Source organism: Cavia porcellus, unplaced genomic scaffold (assembly GCF_034190915.1).
Source record: "Cavia porcellus strain 051 isolate PalLab524CR breed Dunkin Hartley unplaced genomic scaffold, mCavPor4.1 scaffold_30, whole genome shotgun sequence".
Classification (NCBI taxonomy): Eukaryota; Metazoa; Chordata; class Mammalia; order Rodentia; family Caviidae; genus Cavia; species Cavia porcellus.
Window position 1 is genome coordinate 29,067,519 of NW_026947513.1, and position 20,771 is coordinate 29,088,289.

At 39.4% G+C, this 20,771-nt stretch overlaps 1 protein-coding gene across 2 annotated transcripts in view; it reads right to left on the reverse strand.

Moving 5' to 3' along the window:
* Positions 1-20,771, reverse strand: part of Usp46 (ubiquitin specific peptidase 46) — a 64,055-nt gene that overhangs the window by 15,025 nt on the left and 28,259 nt on the right. For both annotated transcript variants that reach the window (XM_013154457.3, XM_003471582.5), the window contains 3 exons: positions 18,880-19,093; positions 17,314-17,543; positions 3,278-3,354 (listed from right to left, as the gene is read on the reverse strand). In XM_013154457.3, the coding sequence (XP_013009911.1) occupies positions 3,278-3,354; positions 17,314-17,543; positions 18,880-19,093 (521 nt within the window). The remainder of the gene's footprint in view (positions 1-3,277; positions 3,355-17,313; positions 17,544-18,879; positions 19,094-20,771) is intronic.

Sequence of the window (20,771 nt, forward strand, 5' to 3'; positions counted from 1 at the left end):
AACTGTGGTGGTTTCTTCCCTGGGCATGAGGAAGTTCAGAGAAGCAGCTCATCTCTAAAAGAAAAAAATCTTAAATTTTAAAGATCTGTTCTACCTTTTTGCTTACTGAACCAGAATCACCATGACACTAAAGACAGAGGCCTAATTCACTGAAATTCCTGAATATAGCCTGGATTCTACTTTTACCAATTTCCAGGTTGATTCTGATATACACATACTTGTAAGAATTACTGACTCAAGTTTCTTTTTGTATGTTTGTTTTTGTTTTGTTTTTGTCTGTCTTTTTGAGACAGGGTCTCACTACAGTGAGACTAGTTCAGACTGGCCTTCAGCTCACCTTTTAGACCAGGTTGGTCTTGAACTTTCAACGATCCTCCTGCCTGAGCCTCCTGAGTGCTGGGATTACAGGAATGTGCCACAATGCCCAGCTGACTCAAGTATTAAAATCAATTTTAAAAAAGAAATCCACAAGCCAGGTGTGTGTCAGATACTGGGAAACACCATATCATATTATGAATAAAAATCAAAACTGAAACAGAGGTCAGAAAAACCAATAGAGAGGCGATGAAAATGGATGCATATGTTAACTTAGCACACACAAGTTTCTCTAAGGAGAAAAGGAATTTCTTTCAAAGGAGATTAATTTTCAAGTGCAAAGAGTTTCAGCAGAATTGCAGCCTGTTTTCCCCTCAATGCCTGGCTGGCATCCCCAGCACTAGGAGAGTGGGGACATTAAGTGGGAGGGAACAAAGGAGGGAAAGGTGGAGTTTCAGCACTGAGCTAGTTTGGAGGAGAAAAGTTTCCTAGCAGAAACCATCAGGGGAGAGGAGGCTCCACAGCAGAAGACAAAAATAACAAAAGGTCTATGCTGCGACAGTGAAGGTAATCTGCTAGTACTTCAGGTTTTGGCCTAAAAGCATCCCTGGTCTTTTCACACACAGCAAGGAAATTCTCTCTTGGTTTCCTGCTATCTTACAAATGGCTTACCTTGCTTGAGACACAGAACCTCACAAAATACTATACTAGAACTGTAACTCAGCTACAGTATGGATGTATATCTTCTCTACATTCTGAAATTAATCACTGTTATACAGTTTCTCTGGGACAAAAATTCAATGAAAATTCAGCATAATCTGCTACCTAAAGCCCTTCTAGAAGGAAGTAGCAGAGATCTTATGTTCAAATCCCACAACTGTAGCTTGATCCTCTGAGTTACTAACAAGATGAAAGTAGTATCATAAGAGATACAGACATGACGTTTAGAAAGAAAATTCATAAATTCTAATTTTAAAAATGAAAGAAAAATATCAAACTAAATCATGAAAGGGGACAAGAAACATCCTAGTCATTCCTTCTCTTTGGTCTCAGTGATAGGAAAAGGTGATGAATCTGCTGACCCCTATTCCCTGGGTCTGCACTGCACGGTAGGTGGGAGGTGGTGTTTGAATGCCGTCGCTCCCTCTCAGAACTCAGTGGTGAATCCCAAGTTGGCAGGCTTCTCCTTAGGTGTACATGTGACGGAGGGAACAGGTGAGCAGGCTGAGGTCTAGTTTAGATATGGACGTGAAATGGAAGCGGGAGGTTGTTCATATTTCAAAGGCTTTGGGGGGCTAGGACATAGACCCCAATCACAGCATTCACATTTCCAAGCGCCTAGATCCTGCCTGCATTAGGCACACAGGCTCATCTCAGGACTGCAGCTGCTGCTACCTGCCCTCTCAATAGCCCAGGAGTTTCCCAGAAGGGAGGGGAAGCAGTCAACCTTCACTCCAGTCCCTCATCTATGACCATCGTTGGTTCCACCTGAACTTTTCTCATACCCTACAATCATAAAACCTTGGAGAGACCAAAAATGACTTTATTTCAAAAGAATGTTGAAAAGAGGTACCATTAACAACCTAGCAGGGAAAAGTGAGGTTGTCTTGGCCTACAAACACCTTTGCAAAGAAATGCAGACCTAATCTTCATACCTGGATCTGTGGTATTTGGACAAAAGACATTTAAGACACTAGAACAGCAGGAAGCATTTTGAGAACTCTCCACTCTGGGCCAGGTGAGGCCTTGTAGGCCTGGGCAAACAGAGTGGAACAGGTGCTCCCATGTACACAGCACCGAACGCCTAGGTGAACCAAGCTCTTCTGAGCTGCTCTCCTAGTGCATTCATCCTAAAAGATGGTTTTATACCAGGCAACCACTCCAGCCAGTTCCTTGACTGCTCTTCTAAAAGGTTTTGGGTAATCTGAGGTCTTGAAAGAATAGCCCTGTCACCTGAGCCATACTGATACAAATCAACAGTGCCTTGTTTCAGCTGTCTCCAAGCCACAACACCAGTGTTTGGGGAGACTCGCCCAACTACTTAGTCTGTACTGGCGCCTTCAGAATCAGCACCCTCCGGGTTTTATTTCCTTCCACGCACTGATCATCACCTTGCATGAGAGTAGGGAGCTAGGTACCATTTACTCTCCTCTCTCCAGTGTCTCAAGCAAGCTGGAAAAATTACAAACACTCATTTTCTCTTGTTAAAAGATGTGGGAATCTTGTCTCTGAGGCAACTCTGATCACATTTTTAATGTCAGATCAATATGCAGTATCTCACATGTTGGGTTCCTTACTGTCTCTCAGTGCTAACGAGGAAAAATTTCTTGCTATGAATGATCTCCACAGAATACTAAAAAGATGGAGGAAAGAGAAATTCCCTCACTAGCTGTTGAAGTGCATAATTTTTAAAATAACTCGAGATTATCTTTAAACGAGTAATAAATGGTAGGCATCTTCAGCATTTATTAACTAAATGTCTGTGTGCATATGTGGCAGAGAGACTTTGATGAAAGCCAAAAGTATACATCTGCATTAAAGATTAAAATTTTATCCTTCAATTCAATGGCTAATGACTCCCACCTGACCTTCTGTCTGCTCAGTGAGACTCTTCTGCAGACCACATATACTTATTTTTACTCTCTCTTGGGAAAGAAGAAACAAAATAATAGGATTATGCTGGTTAAAGAGCAAGGAAAATTATGTCCTGAAGAAATACAGGATTTTATTTCCCCCCATTTATTTAGTAGCCTGATCAAAAGCTGAAACCACAACTATTTCTAAGATGACAATGTGAAATCTATTAACTGGTGATTTCTTACTGTTTTTGTTTTTGTTTTTTTTGTAGTTCTGTATTACTTGTACCCTTACACTGTTTTGTTTTGTTTTGTTTTGCTTTATTTTTCTTTTAAATAAAATTAAAAAAAAAAACTGAAACCACAAGCAGAATTCTTAAGGTTACCTCAGACAGTGGGTAATGGAAGTGTTCTGCTCCACATCAACAGAAAGGTCAAGAAAATCTTCATCTTTGCTACTAACCTGAAGCAAAAAAAAAAAAACATTAATAATAATAAATGTATTAAATGTATTAGGCATGAAATACATAGTAAAATAGGGGGGTAAAACTTTAAATCCATTTCTTTCCTTTCTTGTGGTGCTGGGGATTGAATCCAGAGTTTCATACATACTAGGTTAACACTCCACCCCTGAGCTACATCCCAGTCCCAAAACTGAATCCAGTACTGAACTAGGTATTCCAACAGTATAATGCGGTACGAGTCGAGTGTGGCTATGTGTGCTCACTGGGGGAACCAATTACCTCGAAAACATTCCAATCTAAAGAAAATACCAGATTCTCTATTCAGCCTCATCCCTGTTGTAATTTTGATTCAAAACTTACAATAATTAAAACCCAACTAGACTATACTTCTTCTACAGCTATTTCCCCTACTGTTGCAACACAGGAAATTTCAGAAAAACATCAAGATAGCATAGCCTGGCAGAATGATGGAAATGTAAAAACGACACAAAAATCCTCCGGCCCAGTTGGTTGCCCTTTATATCAGGTGTCTTCAGTTTTTGCCAGTCCCTTCATTCCCTTCCCCCCACGCCTCCTTGTTCAAATGGCATGTAGGGCTGGGTCGCTGGAGAGTACACGAACCTTCAGCCAGCAGTCGTCATCACTTGCACAGCTCCATGCTGTCAGTGATGACAATCAGCCCTCAAGCTGGCCTGGAGCCCTAGCTCAAGCGGCCTGGTGGACTCTTGGCAATTCACTGACCCTGGGTGCTCCTCTGGCTACCATCACATGTCAGCTTCAGATCTCATACTCAGGGAAGCTCACTGAGCAAGTGCTTACACTCCACTCAAGCACCAACCATCTGGGGTTTACTGTCTTGCTTGTGGAGCAGGAGGGACAAGCTGGTCCCAGAACAAACACCCAGCCCCACTCCCAAGTCCATGCGGTCACACATCTGTCTTTAGTGTAAACAGCAGGTGGGACTTTTAACAAGAGTAAAAAAAATAATTTACAAAAGTAAAGATTCGGTGAAGCCACCTAGAGGGTACCTCAGGGGCTCTCACGTAGATGCCAACCCAGAGCTGGTCGAGAACAAAATGAAAATTACACTCCTTTAAAAACGTTATGGCCAGGTGCGGTGGTGGATGCCTGCAATCCCCACACCTAGAAGGTCAAAGCAGGAGGATCCCTGAGAGTTCTGGGCTACATAAGCAAGTTTAAGGTCAGCCTGCACTGTACAGCGAGACACTGTCTCAAAAAAAAAGGTGTGACAACAATCCTATGACCCCAAATTCCTGAAATTATCTAAACAAATACTCAAAATTTTGGACAGACCTTTCATGCAAAAATGTTTACTGGGACAGACTGCCCAGCTCCATTTCATTCCCCTCCCCACTACAAACTACATGATTTGGAGTTAGTTACTTCGCTTCTCTGTATCTCAGCTTCTTTATCTATAAAGTGGGGACAGCTAACAGTATCTCACAAGATTTTTGTAAGGATAAAATAAAGTAATAAATTGCTTTTAAAAGTGACCACTGAAGCTGGGAGTTTAGCTCAGCAGCACAAGCACTTGCCTGGCAAGCTCGAGGTCATGAGTTTGCTCTCCTGTACCAAAATAAAAAAGTGACCACCGAACAAATGAAGGAGAGCTAAAAAAATTCTAAATAGTTTAAGATGGTCAAAAAGTCAGAAATAGTTTATGATATGAGGATTATAATACTCAAAACATACTGTACAGTTATTTATATATACACTATTTCCTGTTTTGTATTTTGAAAGGCATGTATATATTTGTACACATATGCCCTCTCTTACAACTCTGTAGCATTCTGCATTAATTTTTTATGGCATTTATTCCTACTGTAACAGAAATCATTCCTGGCATTCTAGCACAGCAGTATAGTAAGCCCCTGACTTAGGAACGAGTTCTGCTCTGGGAGAACATTCATCAGTCGGATTTGTTCATAAATCTGACAAAGTGAGTCTTATACATCTTTGACACAAATATACAATTTAAAACATAAAAAAACCAAATAAAATATTTACACACGAAGATACTGTGAATAATGCTTCCAGACATCTTGGGCTCTGACTGAGCACTATACTACTGTCTACTATTGCACACAGCAGCACAACTGTGGACAATGCCAGGCAGACACATGAGCTACTGCCGAGATTTGTCAGCACCTGAGAATTTCATAAATCAAGATCCGTTTGGATCTGTGAAAGTTCACAACTGGACAGTTCGTAAGTTGAGGAGGACTTACTGTACCACTGCCTATCTTGGCTTCTCTGACACATGACCTTACAGATCCTCTCATCGAAAGGTGACTATGTTTCCCCCCCGTTCTTGATTCTGAGTGCAGCTGCAAGATTGCTTTGGCCACTGAGAATTTTAGAAGACAGGATATAAGCACAGGTAAATAAGCACTGGGGAACTTGGTCTTTCCCTTCTGTCACCACCCTAGGCTGAGCGCAGGTTAGCACACTGTCTCAGAAAGAAGGCAGGAGGCCGATGAAGGAAAGCTGTCCTAACTAAGGTGCTCAGCTGCACCTAACCTAGTGAACCCCTTCCCCTCAGCCAGGCTGAGTCACATGGATAAGCTAGCAGGCCTTCAACCACCCAAGTGTGGCCACGTCCAACTACATCAGCTTTACTCAACCCCTAGTTGCATGGGTTATAATAATCAATGATAGCTTGAGTTTTGCCATGGTTTATAAAAAAGCAATAGAAACCTAATATAGTCACATCATATATACATATATTTTTTAATTGGAATATATATTAACATATATAATTTTTATTATCTATCACTTACTGAAAGTTCAAAACATTGGCCTCATAATAAGATCCTAGCATACTAATACATACGCCTCCAGAAAACTACAAGTTCATATGACCATAAACTAAAAGAAAGCACCTGATGGTGTCAGAGTATGAACACAATCTGGCAGACAGAGTATCTGCTTTGAAGAAGAGAGCTGTATAGAATGACAGATGAGTTCATGGTTTCAAAGCCTTTACCTGGGGGCCTATGGAGGAAAATGCAGTTTTTCTGGCCTGGGAGCCAAAGACTAAATCTGAGAAACCAAATCCATTAAAAGAGGGAAAGGGTCTGAGATGTATCCCCAACTCTGTTCACATCTGGCTGACCACTGAGCTATTCATCATACTTGGAATGCACTCGAAGCAACTCAGCTGGAGACAAAACAATGACCCAAGGTTCGAGCTGCCACCCAATAAATAGTGAGTCCAAGATAACTGTCTGCTAAAACTAAAGAAACTCAACAGGCACCAAAGAAAAGAAACATCATCTAGAGCATCTGCATTTTCTCAATGTCCTGGACAAAAGCCAAAATTACAATATGCAAAAAATTGAGAGAATAGAAGACATTCTTAAAATAAAAGAAAACCAACAAGACCCATCTTGAAATGTACGTTGTAATTAGCAGATTAGAATTTTTAAAAAGCCAATAAATAACTATCTTCTAAAGTAAAAGAAAATATACTTGTATGAATCAGAAAATAAGAAACTGCAGCAGACAAAAATAACAACAACAACAGAAAAGCAAATGGCAATTCCAGAACTGAAAAACATAATGCATGGACTGAACCTAACAACAAACTGGAGATGACACAGGACAGAGCAAGTGGACTTGAAGACAGATCATTGGAACTTACCGAAAAAGAAAATGAAGGAAAAAAAGATTGAAATAAAATTTAAACACTCCAGGTGTCCTTCAGATAAAATCATACATATAAAGAAGAGTCCTAGAAGGGAAGGAGAGGAAGAACAGGGAAGAAACACTATTGAAAAATTGATGGCTAACATTTCCTAAAGTTGAGGAAACATGAACCTTCAAGATTCAAGATTCAAGATACACAACAAATATCAACCAAGACAAATAAGGGCAGCCAGAGAACATCAGAGACAAATACTGAAAGCCGAGAATAAAAAGCAAATCTTAAGCAACTGCTGCAAAAATAAAAAGCACAAATTGCTTACAAGAAAACAATTCAATTAGCAGCTGACTTCTCAAACTACGAGAAACTTCTCAGGACACAATGAAACACCTTCATTATGCTGAAAGAAAATTATCAAGCTACAATTATTATATCCCATAAATAAATCTTTCAAGAATGAACCAAAATGAAGAGATTCACAAGAGACTCACACTAGATGAAGGTTAAAGGAAGTCCTTCAAGCCAAAGAGAAATTATCATTTGTAAATTCACAGAAGTCAAGGAAGAACAATGAGCTTTGAGAACATGGCTTCGTTTTCAATAATACTTATGCCTCTTTAAAGGAAAAACAATGTTGTCCTGTAGGGCTTAGCATACAGGACAAGGTAAAGTGAGGCAAAGGAAATACCACTGGTACACTTAGGAATTTTCTACGATTATGTGAAACAGTAGCGTTATTAGCTGAGTTCAGACCATGAAAACTGAAGAATATTAGTACAACTACCACACACACACACACACATACGAAAAGGCAAACAGGAAACAGAATGGAATTATAAAAATGCACATATTCAAATATGTATATTCATAGAAAGAAAATGTACACAAGGAGAACCGTATACCAAAGAGAATAGAAAACATAAAACGGTGACCCATACCCAAACATATCAATAATTATAGCAAGTATTAATTGCCTAATAATAAAACAAAAACCTTTTCTTCAAATTTTTGTTGTCTGCATAATGTCCCAGGCATCAAACTGAGAGCTTCGAAGACACTACACAAGTGCTCTACCAGCTGTATCACAAATGACTGAACTCATGTGCAATATATTATCCAATCACAACAGAATTAGAAAACAGCCAAGTGTCCTCAGCCAATAAACAATGGGATTGTTTGTTTAAAAAAAAAAAAAACCCACAACTATATTCTGCCCACAGGAGCAAAACTTTAAATATAAAATGAGATTGAAAGTCAATGATTGAAAAAAAGACAGGTATACTATGCCAAGAATTAGCATTAGTATGTAAAGGGATATGTTGTTATCAGAAAAACAGGCTTTAGGACAAATTTATTATGAGAAATAAAAGACATTTCCTAATGATAAAAGGGCCAATTTATCAGAAAAATACAGCATCAAATATGAAGGCACTCTTATAACAGAGCATCAAACATATATGAAGCTAAAATAGTACTCATCAATAAAAAGAATGAAGCACAGATGCACGCTATGACACACTGGGCCTCAAATACTATGTAAGTAAAGGAAGTGAGACACAGAAGCCCACATTCTCTGATTCCGTTCATAGGAACCATCAGGAGAGGCAAAGCTCTAGGACTGAAAGTAGGTTAGGAGTGTCTGCTGCTGGAAAAAGGATTAACTGTCAGATACAAGGGGTCTTATCTAGTGTGATAGAAACATTCTAAAACTGGTAATAATCACACAATACAATAGCTTTCTAAAAGATCACTGAATAAATGAATTTCATGATATGAAAATTGTACCTCAACAAAATCATTTTTTTTTGTTTGTTTGTTTTTTGTTTTTATCGGTACCAGGGATTGAACTCATGACTGCCTGCTTGCAAGGCAGGCGCTTATGCCGCTGAGCTAAATCCCCAGCCCCAACAAAATCATTTTTTAAAAGCTTAAAAAAATTTATGAAGCAAGAATTGACAGAGTTCAGAGAAATTCAGAGAAATAAGGCAATCTGTCATAGTGATTTTAACAGCTATTTCTGAACAGTTGATAAAAAGCTCGGGAGGGAAAAAGTCAAAGATCTCAAAAATCTGAGTAACTTTAGCAAGTAACATACTTAACTGACAAAGACTATTACACTCAATCTACCAGATTTATGGTTTTATTCAACTGAAGAGTTTGCAACTTCTTTTTGGTTATTGTGTTTTTCAATTTTTGTTTTGGTTTTGGTTTTTTGAGACTGGGTCTTGCTGTGCATTCCAGCCTAGCCTTGAATTCATTATGTAGTGAGGCCAGCCTCAATCTTCCCGCCTCAGCTTTCCAAATCCTGGGATTACAGATGCTGCAGTCAGGGGTTGCAAGGAGAACAATTACATACAGGACACATAATTTATACTGTTATTTATAATGTTCACCCATGGAGTCACATACAAAGAAAGTGCAGGAAATCTGTCCTCAACACTAACGACCTAGAAAATCCAGCTGAGGGCCTGGATCCCACAGCAATGTCCTACATGAGTCCAGCTGACGACCTAGAGCCCATGACAATGACTCATGCAAGTCTATTTAACAGATCTGTGCTGGGAAGGCCCAAAGGTCAGCAGTAGAAGCTAGAAAGTCTATGCCAGCAGGGTGAAGGATCTATGCCAGTTGAGGGTTCTGCACTGGTGCCAAAAAGCAACACTCAAAGGAAGAACCCCGAAAAGTACTACAGCTGTCCCCAGCAACAAGGAGGTCCTGAGCTCCTCTGGCAATGAGACCAGCTGAGTTCGTATCAGGAAGCCAGCGTGACAAGCTTCTGCTGGAGATTAAATGGCACACATCTTGCCCTCCAGAGCCAAGAAGCAATGCTCAAAATAAGGACCAAAGCTCCCTCAAAGTGAGCCACAACCATTCTCAGTAACAAGATCCCAAGCTCTCCGAAAATAACAGCTGAATTCACAGCCAGTGTGACAAGCTCCTCCAGGAAAACCAATGGCTCCAAAAGAACCAACCATTCCAAACAACAATACTCAGTTAGGAAAACCCACAACAGTTCTCTTGCTCTCCAGGTCTCCTTTTTATGCTGGCAATTTTCCTCAGGTGGTGGTGGGGGATCTACAGTCAGCACCACACTGATTCAGTTTAGCTGATGTTTAAATTGGCCAACAGTTTTTAATCCACCACAATAGACATGCACTACCACACCCAGCATGTGATTAGGAAAACATTTTGTTTAACTTCTTGTTTAACCTTCTCATGAGAAGTCAAAAGGGTTATAGCCAACTAGAATCATATAGAAGTTAGGATCAGATTCTGCTTAAACTCTTACACAAAGAGGGAAAAATCTTTTTGTCCTGCTGGATGCAATTCTTTTTCTCTACTTAATAATTTCAGAGACAGGGAAAATGTGGAAATCTCATTAACTAAATAAAATAAGTTCCTGTACCTTTCTTAATTCCAAATGACACTACTTCCAGATTTAGAGTGTGAGAAAGCACTGTTTACCTGCTTGTGGGAGCAACCCTGCAGGGAAGATCAACACAAGACAGAACCTTCCCATCTGGACTTGTCTCTCTCCCTGCCACAGAATGAGTCAGAAGCCAAAAGTGATTAAGCAATTAAACAGTATCTTTCGGAGATTTGGGGGGCTTACGGGTTGTTTCTCCCCGCACCTCCAAAAAAAACTGCTACAAAAGAAAACCGTATTTGGGGCTGGGGATTTAGCTGAGCGGTATAAGCGCCTGCCTTGCAAGCAGGCAGTCGTGAGTTCGATCCCTGGTACCGATAAAAAGGAAAAAGACAAAAAAAAAAAAAAAAAAAAAAAAAAGAAAAGAAAACCATATTCTTCCCACATACAAGAATCTGGTCTGAGGGAAAACACAGCTTATCTCCAAGGAGACATATATCCCTAAGAGATTCAACAATCTGAGCAAGAACAGCCTATATCTTACTTTCCTCTTCTTTCTTAATTCGAGGCGTGGAGTCCCCCTTGAAACTCCAGTTTAAAAACAATAAAGGAGACTTTATTTGCTCTTTATGTTAAAGTAATAAATTATAAATCACTTAACAGAACAAATGAATGTACAGTATGTGTTTCACATGAGCTCTGACAAGCTCTTCAGGATTAATGTTATATATCAAATGTGTTTCTAAATGCCTAGATTCCTTTAGTGGGTTAGTGGTGTAGGGGTGGAAAACAGAAAAAATAAGGGGCAAAAACTAACATTGTAGAATCATCAAATGCTTATCATCTGTGGCTGACACCATCACATTTATCTATCGCTGATGACTGTAAAATCCCAAGCTTCTCTGTGTAGTATGTACATGAAAAAAACGTACCCCCAAATATTCTTATGAAAATGTTACTCATGGTTAAGAAATCTTCAGCTGACTTGTCCCCTTCCCAGAAACAAAGGCTAAGACCCTGATTGGCCTAGCACATACCAATCAACAAAAGTTTGCGTCTATAAGTATAGGCACCTGAGTGGGATGCCCTCTCATGTTGCACCATTCTGATGCTAAGATACTTCTCTTGTGCTTTCTCTGTATTTGTGACACTTACTTTTGCCTTGCACTATTATCAGCTTTGACTCTCCCATTTTTTGCTAATGCTAAGAGTCCATTTCTCCACTCTTCACCAGAGTAAAAGCAAGGACCCAAAGAGAGCAGAGGTTCATTATGGGGGATCTTTAGCTCCCCACACCCAGAGACCCCCTCCAGACACAAGACTGGAAAAGGTGGCAAGGTCTTGCAGAGCTAAGCCATAAAATGAGAATATGCTGGAAGGAGGTAACAGCAGAAGGTGAGCTAGGAAAAGCGGCCACTCCTGCCCATCTGCAACTCTGGGCCTGGCCATGCTGGTACCACCCCACTCCTGTCCTCTGTCTGTGAAGGACTCAGAACTTCGGTTGGTCAGATCGAACATCTGCAAAGTAAGAAGGAGCCATCAAATTGGTACTTACCAAAAGCATTCTTTATACATGTTGGCCTTAGCAACAAAAATAAATGTATCTTAAAGCCACTGAGCAGCAGTGAAAACTCACAGATTTGCAGAGCAAAAATTCAGCTTAAGTAAAAAGGGGAAAAATTAAAGATAAACAACAGCAAAATTAAGCCCAACTGGCCTAATAAATATTATGAGGCAAACAAAGTACCACCAAGGGAGCACTTAGGCTAAAATGGAAAATCTCCAAGCCCCCATTTTAAAGGGCTTTCATCAAAATAATCTGGAAAAGTCTGCACTTAAAATAGTCTCTCCAAATCTATTACAGAATGAAACTGTTTGTCTCCATAAATCTTGCTGTTGACATTTGCACTGCAATCATAAGCAACATCTACAAAGGGGGAGACCTAAGGGGAAAATCATTGTTTTCTGAAACTATGAGACTGGCACATAGGTTTTCCACAAGTGAAGTAACAACAGGCTAAGGACAGGCTAAGGAGAGACAAAGCAAAGTGCCCCCAGGGGCCAATTTGCTGCTTGGGATCCAGGGCAGTTTAAATCCCCAGTGAGATCTCACAAATGTGGGTCTTGGCAATTCTGATAGAAGCAGTCTGCAGGCTGCTTGCCCTTGGCAGAAAGCTCTTCAAAGGGGGCTCCAGGTTTCTACTAGGTTCTGGCATCTTACGACAGACAACAGGAATAGCTTGCGGATAATGTGTTTTCTTAGAAAGTAGAAGGCTTTCTAACAATTAGAGCTTTCTAAAAATGGAATACATCCTTGGGAGATTGAGTTCCCTGCCTCTGGACAGTGTCCACCGATGCTAGCAACCAACTGGCTGGGGCACCCCAGGAGGGACTTGGGCACTGGGAGAAAAAGGGTTAGATGACGCCAAGAATCCTGTCCAGTTGAAGGACCTGAGAAAATGAAGGGGGAAACAAAAACAAAACAGAACAACCTCTTGCCTCATACCATACAATCATTTAAGGGGCTGAAAAAATATAAGTTAAGAGTATCCCATCTGTGCTGAGGATACAGCTCAGTGACACAGTGCCTGCCTGGCAAGCACACGGTTGTAAGTTCAATCACTGGACCAAAAAAAAAAAAAAAAGGAAAAAAAAAATCTCATCTTCCAGAAACATGCAACCATATACTCTCATCTACTTTCACAAAATAAACATTTGGACTCCCACTAAATACTGTGGTATTGAAATTTTTGGAGAAATTTTGACATAGGCTTCTGGTCCATGGTAACCTTCCAGGAAATAGCAAGCTGGAGAACAGCTTTGGCAGTATAAATATGATGCAGTCTTTGCATTTGCTGGAATTAGGTGACCTGTTCATAGATTTTTTTAAAAACCCATAAATATGACTGAGGCTGTCCCCAGATGAAAATCCATATGACTGGGCCTGTCCCCAGATGAAAATCCATATGGAATACTGCCAAGGTAGATTCAGTATCAGTGTCAACTTCAAAGATAACCAAAAAGGACTACACCAGCTGGGCAATGTGGAGCAGATCCCTTACTGCAGATACATGAACGTGATGCCCCTTTGTTCAGTTTCCATATCGTAAACTCACAGAGCAGTCTGTACTTCTCCTTCACAGTGTTTTGTAGTCATAATTACACAAGCCAATTGCTAGTTTTGTTGTTAGTATCTGTTTTCACAGTAGAAATTCCAGGAAGGCCAAACTCTCACTATATGCTCAGCGCCTCCTACCTTTACATAACAGATGTAGGGGTGGGAGGGAGGCAGAGAAACTACATTTCCTAAGTAAAAGGGTAGTTATCCAGCCAGTAGATTAGCAAAAGTGATATCTGACACTTCTCAGGGACAAAGATATGGGGAAACAAGTAACCTAATGTCACTACCTCAGGAATCTGACACTTTCAAATGATAGTCGTGATAAGCATATTATATGACCTAACAAATCTACTTTCATGCATATCCCCAAGAGGAACTTGCATTATGTATACTACATTTTATGGGTAAGATGTTCATGGCAGCACTGTTCATAGTTGCCTCAGATGGGAAACAACCAAATATTCATGAAAGTAGAGTAATAAATCATGGTTCATTCATGCAATATAACACTATATGACAATGACAATGAATGAACGACAGCATCATTCAACAACACAAAGAAATCTCATGAGACCTATTCAACAAAAGATACTAGGACACAAAGGGATAGATGACCCTTCACATAAATATCAAAAACAAGTGAAACTGAACTAGAGATTTCAAAGATGCTATACTACATAGTGAGCGATAAACATTCCAAGATCAGAAAGATCAAAATGTATACAAACTCTTCCAAATAAAAGCTTATTTTATAAGAATGGTAATTCCAAAAGCAAATTAGTACACTATGAGGTAGAAAAAGTTCAAGTCAACCTTATTGGTACAGTTGCAAAAACCCTAAACAAAATTTCAGACTTTAAAGCCCAACAATATAAATAAAAGACCAAGTTTGGTTTATCACAAAAATACAAGTCAGTTAACATCAGAAAATCTATTACTATAATTTACACCACTCTAGAAACAATTCAGCATTCCTAATATTGGCCTGCTGTATTGGCCCAGCAATTCTGCCCTATGGGACACCCCAGAAAGACTGCCTATATGTATTAGTAGACTCTTTCAAGAAGTTTGGTTCCAGTAGCCTCAACAACTAGACACAGCAGAGGCTGGAGATTTAGCTCAGTGGCATAAGCACCTGCCTGGCAAATACAAGGTCATGAGTTCGATCCTTGGTACCAAAACAAAAAGGGAGGGAGACAGGGATATAGCTCATCGGCATAAGCAGCAGCCTGGCAAGCGTGAGGTTGTGAGTTTGATCCCCAGAACCTCTCTCCAAAAAAGGACTAGGGATTTAGCTCAGTGGCTTAACTGCCTGCCTGGCAAGCTTCGAGGTTGTGAGATTGATCCCCAGTATGACAAAAAAAAAACTCTAGACATAGCATACAAAAATTAAAAATAAATTATGGCATATTCCTACAATAGTACACTACACACTGATAAAACAAGAATGAACATGACTAACTCTGGGGTAATGGGTGAAAATAAGAAAAACTTAAATTGCAAAGACGCATTCAGTTGACTTCAGGAATATTACTAAGGTTCCACTTTCCAATCTGGATGTTGAGTATACAGGTATTTCTTCATTCTCTAAAATCCTTCTAGTATGTATCTTCTGACACACACAGGCATTTTGCAGCACATGTTAAATAACATAAGGATATGTCCACAATGTGGAAAATTCTACAATGATAAACAACCTAATTCCTCAACAGTTTTATTGCAAAGGCAGAAAAACAGTGAGGATAAACTATAGATCATTATTAATCCATATAAACTATAGATTACTGATCAAATGCAATGAAGAGCCATATTTGGGTCAAGAGGCAAATTCATTTTTATGTTAAAAACATATGACACTACCAAGAAACTTGAATGCTGAGTGAATAATGATGCCAAAGAATAATTTCTAGGTGTGGTAATGGTATCATACTTTTAAGAAATACTTATTACCTTTTAGAGATAATACAAATAATAAAATTACAAATAAAATTTTTTGGAATGTGCAAAAAAACCAGTTTGGTGAGGGCTAGGAGCATGAATGAAATAAGACAGATCAAAGGGAAAGCAATCATTGATCATGAATATTACACATGAGAGATTTATTACACTATTCTCTCTACTTCTGTACTCATTTGAATTTTACTGGAATAAAATATAAAAGGAGAAAAGGAGGGAGAGAAGAGGAAAAGAGAGAGGATCTCTAGAAAAACACGTTCGTGCAGAAAATGTTCTGGCAAGTTATATTTTGAAACATTCAAATGATTATCTCTGATCTAATGAGATCATAGGTTTTAGAAAATATTACAAATTTATCAACTCTCCATAGTGCTTTCTTTTTGCTTAGCCATGTTTTCTAATTGTTTCTGCTGGAAACAAATCAGAACACTGATTGAAACACTGTCATAAGAACAACCTAAAGATTGCCAGAAACAAAAGGCCTCCTGCCTAACACAGATAAGGTGTAAATCCACATCTTTTACCCATTTCTGAGTCACAACTTGCAAAAGACCACATTTTTGTATCCTCCCAAAATTTAAGTGGAAACTCGAATCCCTAATGTAGCGTTACTTGCAAATGGGGCCCCTGTGAGACCCCAGAGTGGAGCCTTGGTGATGGACTTAGTGCCTTTGTAAGAAGAAACATGAGAAAGCATGGTCTGTCTCCACCATGTGAGGACCAGTAAGAAACCAGGAAAGGATCCCTCACTAGAATCCAGCCTTGCGGCCACCCTAGTCTCAGACTTCAAGCCTCCAGAACTGTGAGAAATAAACTTCTGTCATTTAAACCATCCAAATACATGGGCCCTTAGCAGAATCTGTTGGAAGCTACTGTCTCTTACCAGGAAAATACATCATCACACAGAATTTTTCATGTAACAAAAAGCTGAGACTTCTGATGTAATCAGTCTACACTTTTAATAGTTGTAATAAATAACAAGAGCTCATATTTATTGCATACTTCCTATGTGCAAAGCATAGTTCTCAATGTTTTACAAATGTTGATTCATTTAATCCTCCCTGCAACCCATGAGACACACGCTCTTATCACCCCTATTTTACAGATGATAGTGAAGAGGAGGAAAGGAATAATTTATACACAGTCCCACAGCTCTTGAATTTCAGAGCTACCATTAAACTCAGGCAACCTAGACCAAAGCTGGGCTTTCACCTAGCAAAAATGACACTGTGCAAAGTTTAAATCAAATATAACAAGCAACTATAACATCCTAAATTGTGCTCTGCAATAGATGTTTCAAATTTAACTAACGTTAAGTGCCCACTGTGGACCAAACCCTTTCAAACATATAAGCTCACCCAACCCTTGAAACAGGACCACGAGTGTCTTGCCACATCTGTCTAACTCACTTGGAGAAAAAGGATTTGATCCTCTTCTGACCTCAAGCTCACTCTGCTACGAAAGCTGATTCCCATACATCCCAGTAGTGGTCTGTTCCAAACCACATCTGATTTTCTCATGACCAAACTCTTTTCAAAAATAACATTTGGAAGATCTAGTTCAAGAGTTTAATTTGTAAATCCTAAAATTGGCTCACAGTGCAAAGCAATCCAGCACTTCAGAAGAACCTTCCTCATCACTGTGCTTTAGCAAGCTGATGCACCTGGGAAGAAGATATGCTTCCAAAAATCCACACTTGGGTTTTGCATGAAGAGGATTCACAAAACAGAATTGTCTACAAACACTGAAGGCAACTGATAAGTATTATAACACCCCACTGCACTCACACACAACACAGCCTGTTTAAATACGTTAAGCAAGTTACATGAGAGTCCGCTAACACTCACGGTTTCACAGTTCAAGCATCGAGTTTCATTGGTGAGCGTTCCCTGAAAAATCTCATGGACCCAGGTGAGTTCTGGTTTATTATTCTCTGCAGGTTCATTCATGTTGCCATTTTTTAATTTTCCATTCTGCTTTTCTTGTTTCTTCTCTTCCTGCAGTATGTCCGCAATAGTGTTCAGCAAGTAATTTAAAAATTCGTGAGCATCTTGCTGCATGTAGTTATCAAAGAGATCTAGAAAGAAGCAGGTCATTATTTCAAAGCAAACAGACACGCTTAGTTTTACAGGCCACACTTCAATTTTTTATATTGAAAGGGTGGACATACACATATAAGTAAATTCATCTCTACTATACAGCTTCCATAGGAAAGTTCCAAAATATTTCCATCTCCTACACCCAACAATTTCCTCTACCTTTCTATAGTTGTATATATAAAAACTGACTCAAATTTTTTTTGTACAGAAAAACAGAAATTACCTGAAAGATTCCTCACAAATATTAATATTTAATATGATGTTACTACTGGTAACCAATTAATCACTGCATAAAACATCCAAAGCAACTGAAGTGTCTTCCCCAAAACTCATATTGAACCCTGGGCCAACCTGAAAACAAGCTTAACTGAAACACGTAAGGGAAATGAAAAATATGTAGGAGCTTGTGTTTATCTGATAGTGTTCTGAAACCAATTACAAATGACCCCAGAAGCCTGTTGCTGCTCTTTGCCATCAGGACAACTGGGTTGAGTATAGCTGTGAAACCCATTACGAATCACATTCACAACTAGACTGGGAGAGCTCTGTCTTCTTCTCTACTCAAATTACTTTCATTCTAGTATGGATAAAGCATAACTTTAAAAGACAGCAATCAAACTAAACAAACATCTAATTAATCATACAAGCCTATTGGAGTAAGGCAGGAGGTGGGAAAAACATGAGCTGCCACTTCAAATATTTCCATAGTCAGAAGCAATCCCAGTACAAAACTTGGAACACACAGCTCGCTTCTACCACCAGTTTCCCCCACAAAAAAAAAAGACAAAAAATTTTTTTTAATGAGATGACAGCAGGATATTTTTGTCATACAAAGATTATTAATTTGATATCCTTCAATCATCTTGGCAAATAAAATCAGAGGTATTATTTTTACAACAGTATCGCTAGGACCTGATTATTTAATATGTACTTACTCTAATTATTTATGACAAGTTCATAAGAGGGTACTATTTCATTCAATTATTACAGCAGGCCATCTAATCTGATGAATGTCCCACTGAGGAGACTGCTTTGGGCAATTTTTTCTCATACAATAATCCTACCCAGAATAGATTTTTTTTTTAATTCCAAAATGAGATGCTATATCTGAATTTTAAAGCATATCTCTAATCCACTTTTGCTTAATGTGTAATGAATACAGGAAAACAAACATTTTGTTTTTACAAATGACACCTGAGTAGGTGGCTACACTTATTTTCCCCCTTTAAAAAAGCTTTACATGTTGAGGATACACAGAAATGCCAGCTTTTCTGATTTCAGAACCTTAGAACCATGACACTCCACGACACTCACCATTCTCTTTTCTCAGTCTTGAAATGAACTTCTTTGGTGGGATGACGCCAACCTTCTTCTTCTGCGTGGCAATGCTGTGGAAAAGGTCTGCCAGGCACGTCAACAAGTTTTCCTTCTTTTTTTGCTGGGCCTTGTATGCCAACACGTTCTCACGGAATGGCCGGCAGAAGTACAACGCCTGAAGCACAGAGTTGCAGTAGCATGTGTTCCCAAACTGCCAGAGGACGAGAAGGGAGGCTCAGACCACTGTCCAGAGACAAACCACCTCTCCAAGAGGTGGGGAGAGGGAGGAGGCCAGGTTCCACGAATCCACCCAGATTTCCTTGTGTTGAAGCCCTGCTCACTATATCGGAAAACTGATTAACTACTCTAAACACCAGTGACCACCGAGGAACAGGAACACAGATAAAAGCATACAACAATCCCTCTTCAGCTGTGGTTTCAATTTCCACACTTTCAGTTACCTGTAGTCAGCCACAATCTGAAAATGTTCAACAGAAAATTACAGGAAAACACAATTCCTAAGTTTTCAATTGTGTACCGTGCTGAGTAGTGTGATGAAATGTCACATGATCCTGCCTGGGACGCAAATCACACCCTACAGCACATCCATGCTGAATATGCTGCTGCCCCGTTAGTCACTCAGAAACCATCTCAGTTATCAGTCCACAGTCACTGTCACAGTGCTGTTATGTTCAGGGAACTCTTATTTTACTTCATAATGGCCTTGTAGTGATAGTGATCATCTTGTTATACAATAAATTGTTTTAATTGTTCTATGGTATTGGAACATGTTATTTTGTTAAATCCACATTGTGCCTAACTTATAAATTAAACTTTATCATACGCATGTGTGTATAGGAAAAACTAGTATATATAGGGTTCGTTATTATTCATGGTTTTAGGAGTCTACTAGGGACCCTAAAATTTATCCCCCACAGGTAAGGGAGGCTTACTGTATACCATTCTGGTACTTCTCTAACCAATACAAGTCTCTATAAAATTACCATAAGCCTCCTGTCTAGGTAAAGCATCTAATGACACCATCTGGTACATAGCGGGGAAAAAGAGGAAAAAAAATCTCTTTATTTGAAGACCAAGTAATAGCTGGCAAAATAAAAGATCCCACATTCCAGCACATCAAAACTCCCCTGACAGACAAACTAAAATTACAAATCAAAATGCAGCTAAGGAACTAGGAACTTGCACAGCTGAATCAGCCTTAACCAAATGGACTTTTATTTCCCACTTTCAAGATTCCAGCGTCCCTGCCTGCTGTACCAGATGCGTCCTTACCCCGCAGCAACAAAGGCAAATGATGTTCTCAAGCCACTCTCCCAACTTCCCAGCTCCTACCTTCTAAACTACCTTCCCTCCCATTACTTCCAGGGTAGCAACTGTCCCAACCCAGTGTAACCCAAGTTCCTGGATCCTGCACTCATATCAGAGCCCATACAACAATATTTTATACCTCTCGAAATCATGAACTCCAAGATTGTGATTACAGAAGGGAACATGATCATCCCACTGGTGTCCATGTGACTGGAAGACCAACTCTGGGAGAACACAGCTGAGACCATCACTTTAGAATTGCTCCTACATGGTTTAATGAACAGGAAAATACTCTAAGGAAATAACAAGATCTATAGCACAGACTACCCAGTATGGTGAAAGATTAAAATAGAACACAGACATTCTCAGAACTGACTGTTGGCTTGTGGGGCTACCCAAGAGTGAGACAGGTGTTCTTCTATGCTATGACATGTCTGCTTATGCTGAGCCAGAAAATTTCCTATTTTTATATATTTTCATCTGACACAATTATATAATAGGAGGCAAACTTTTTTCTAGAGAATTTGAAATTTTCATAAATTGCTATTTTAAGGATCATA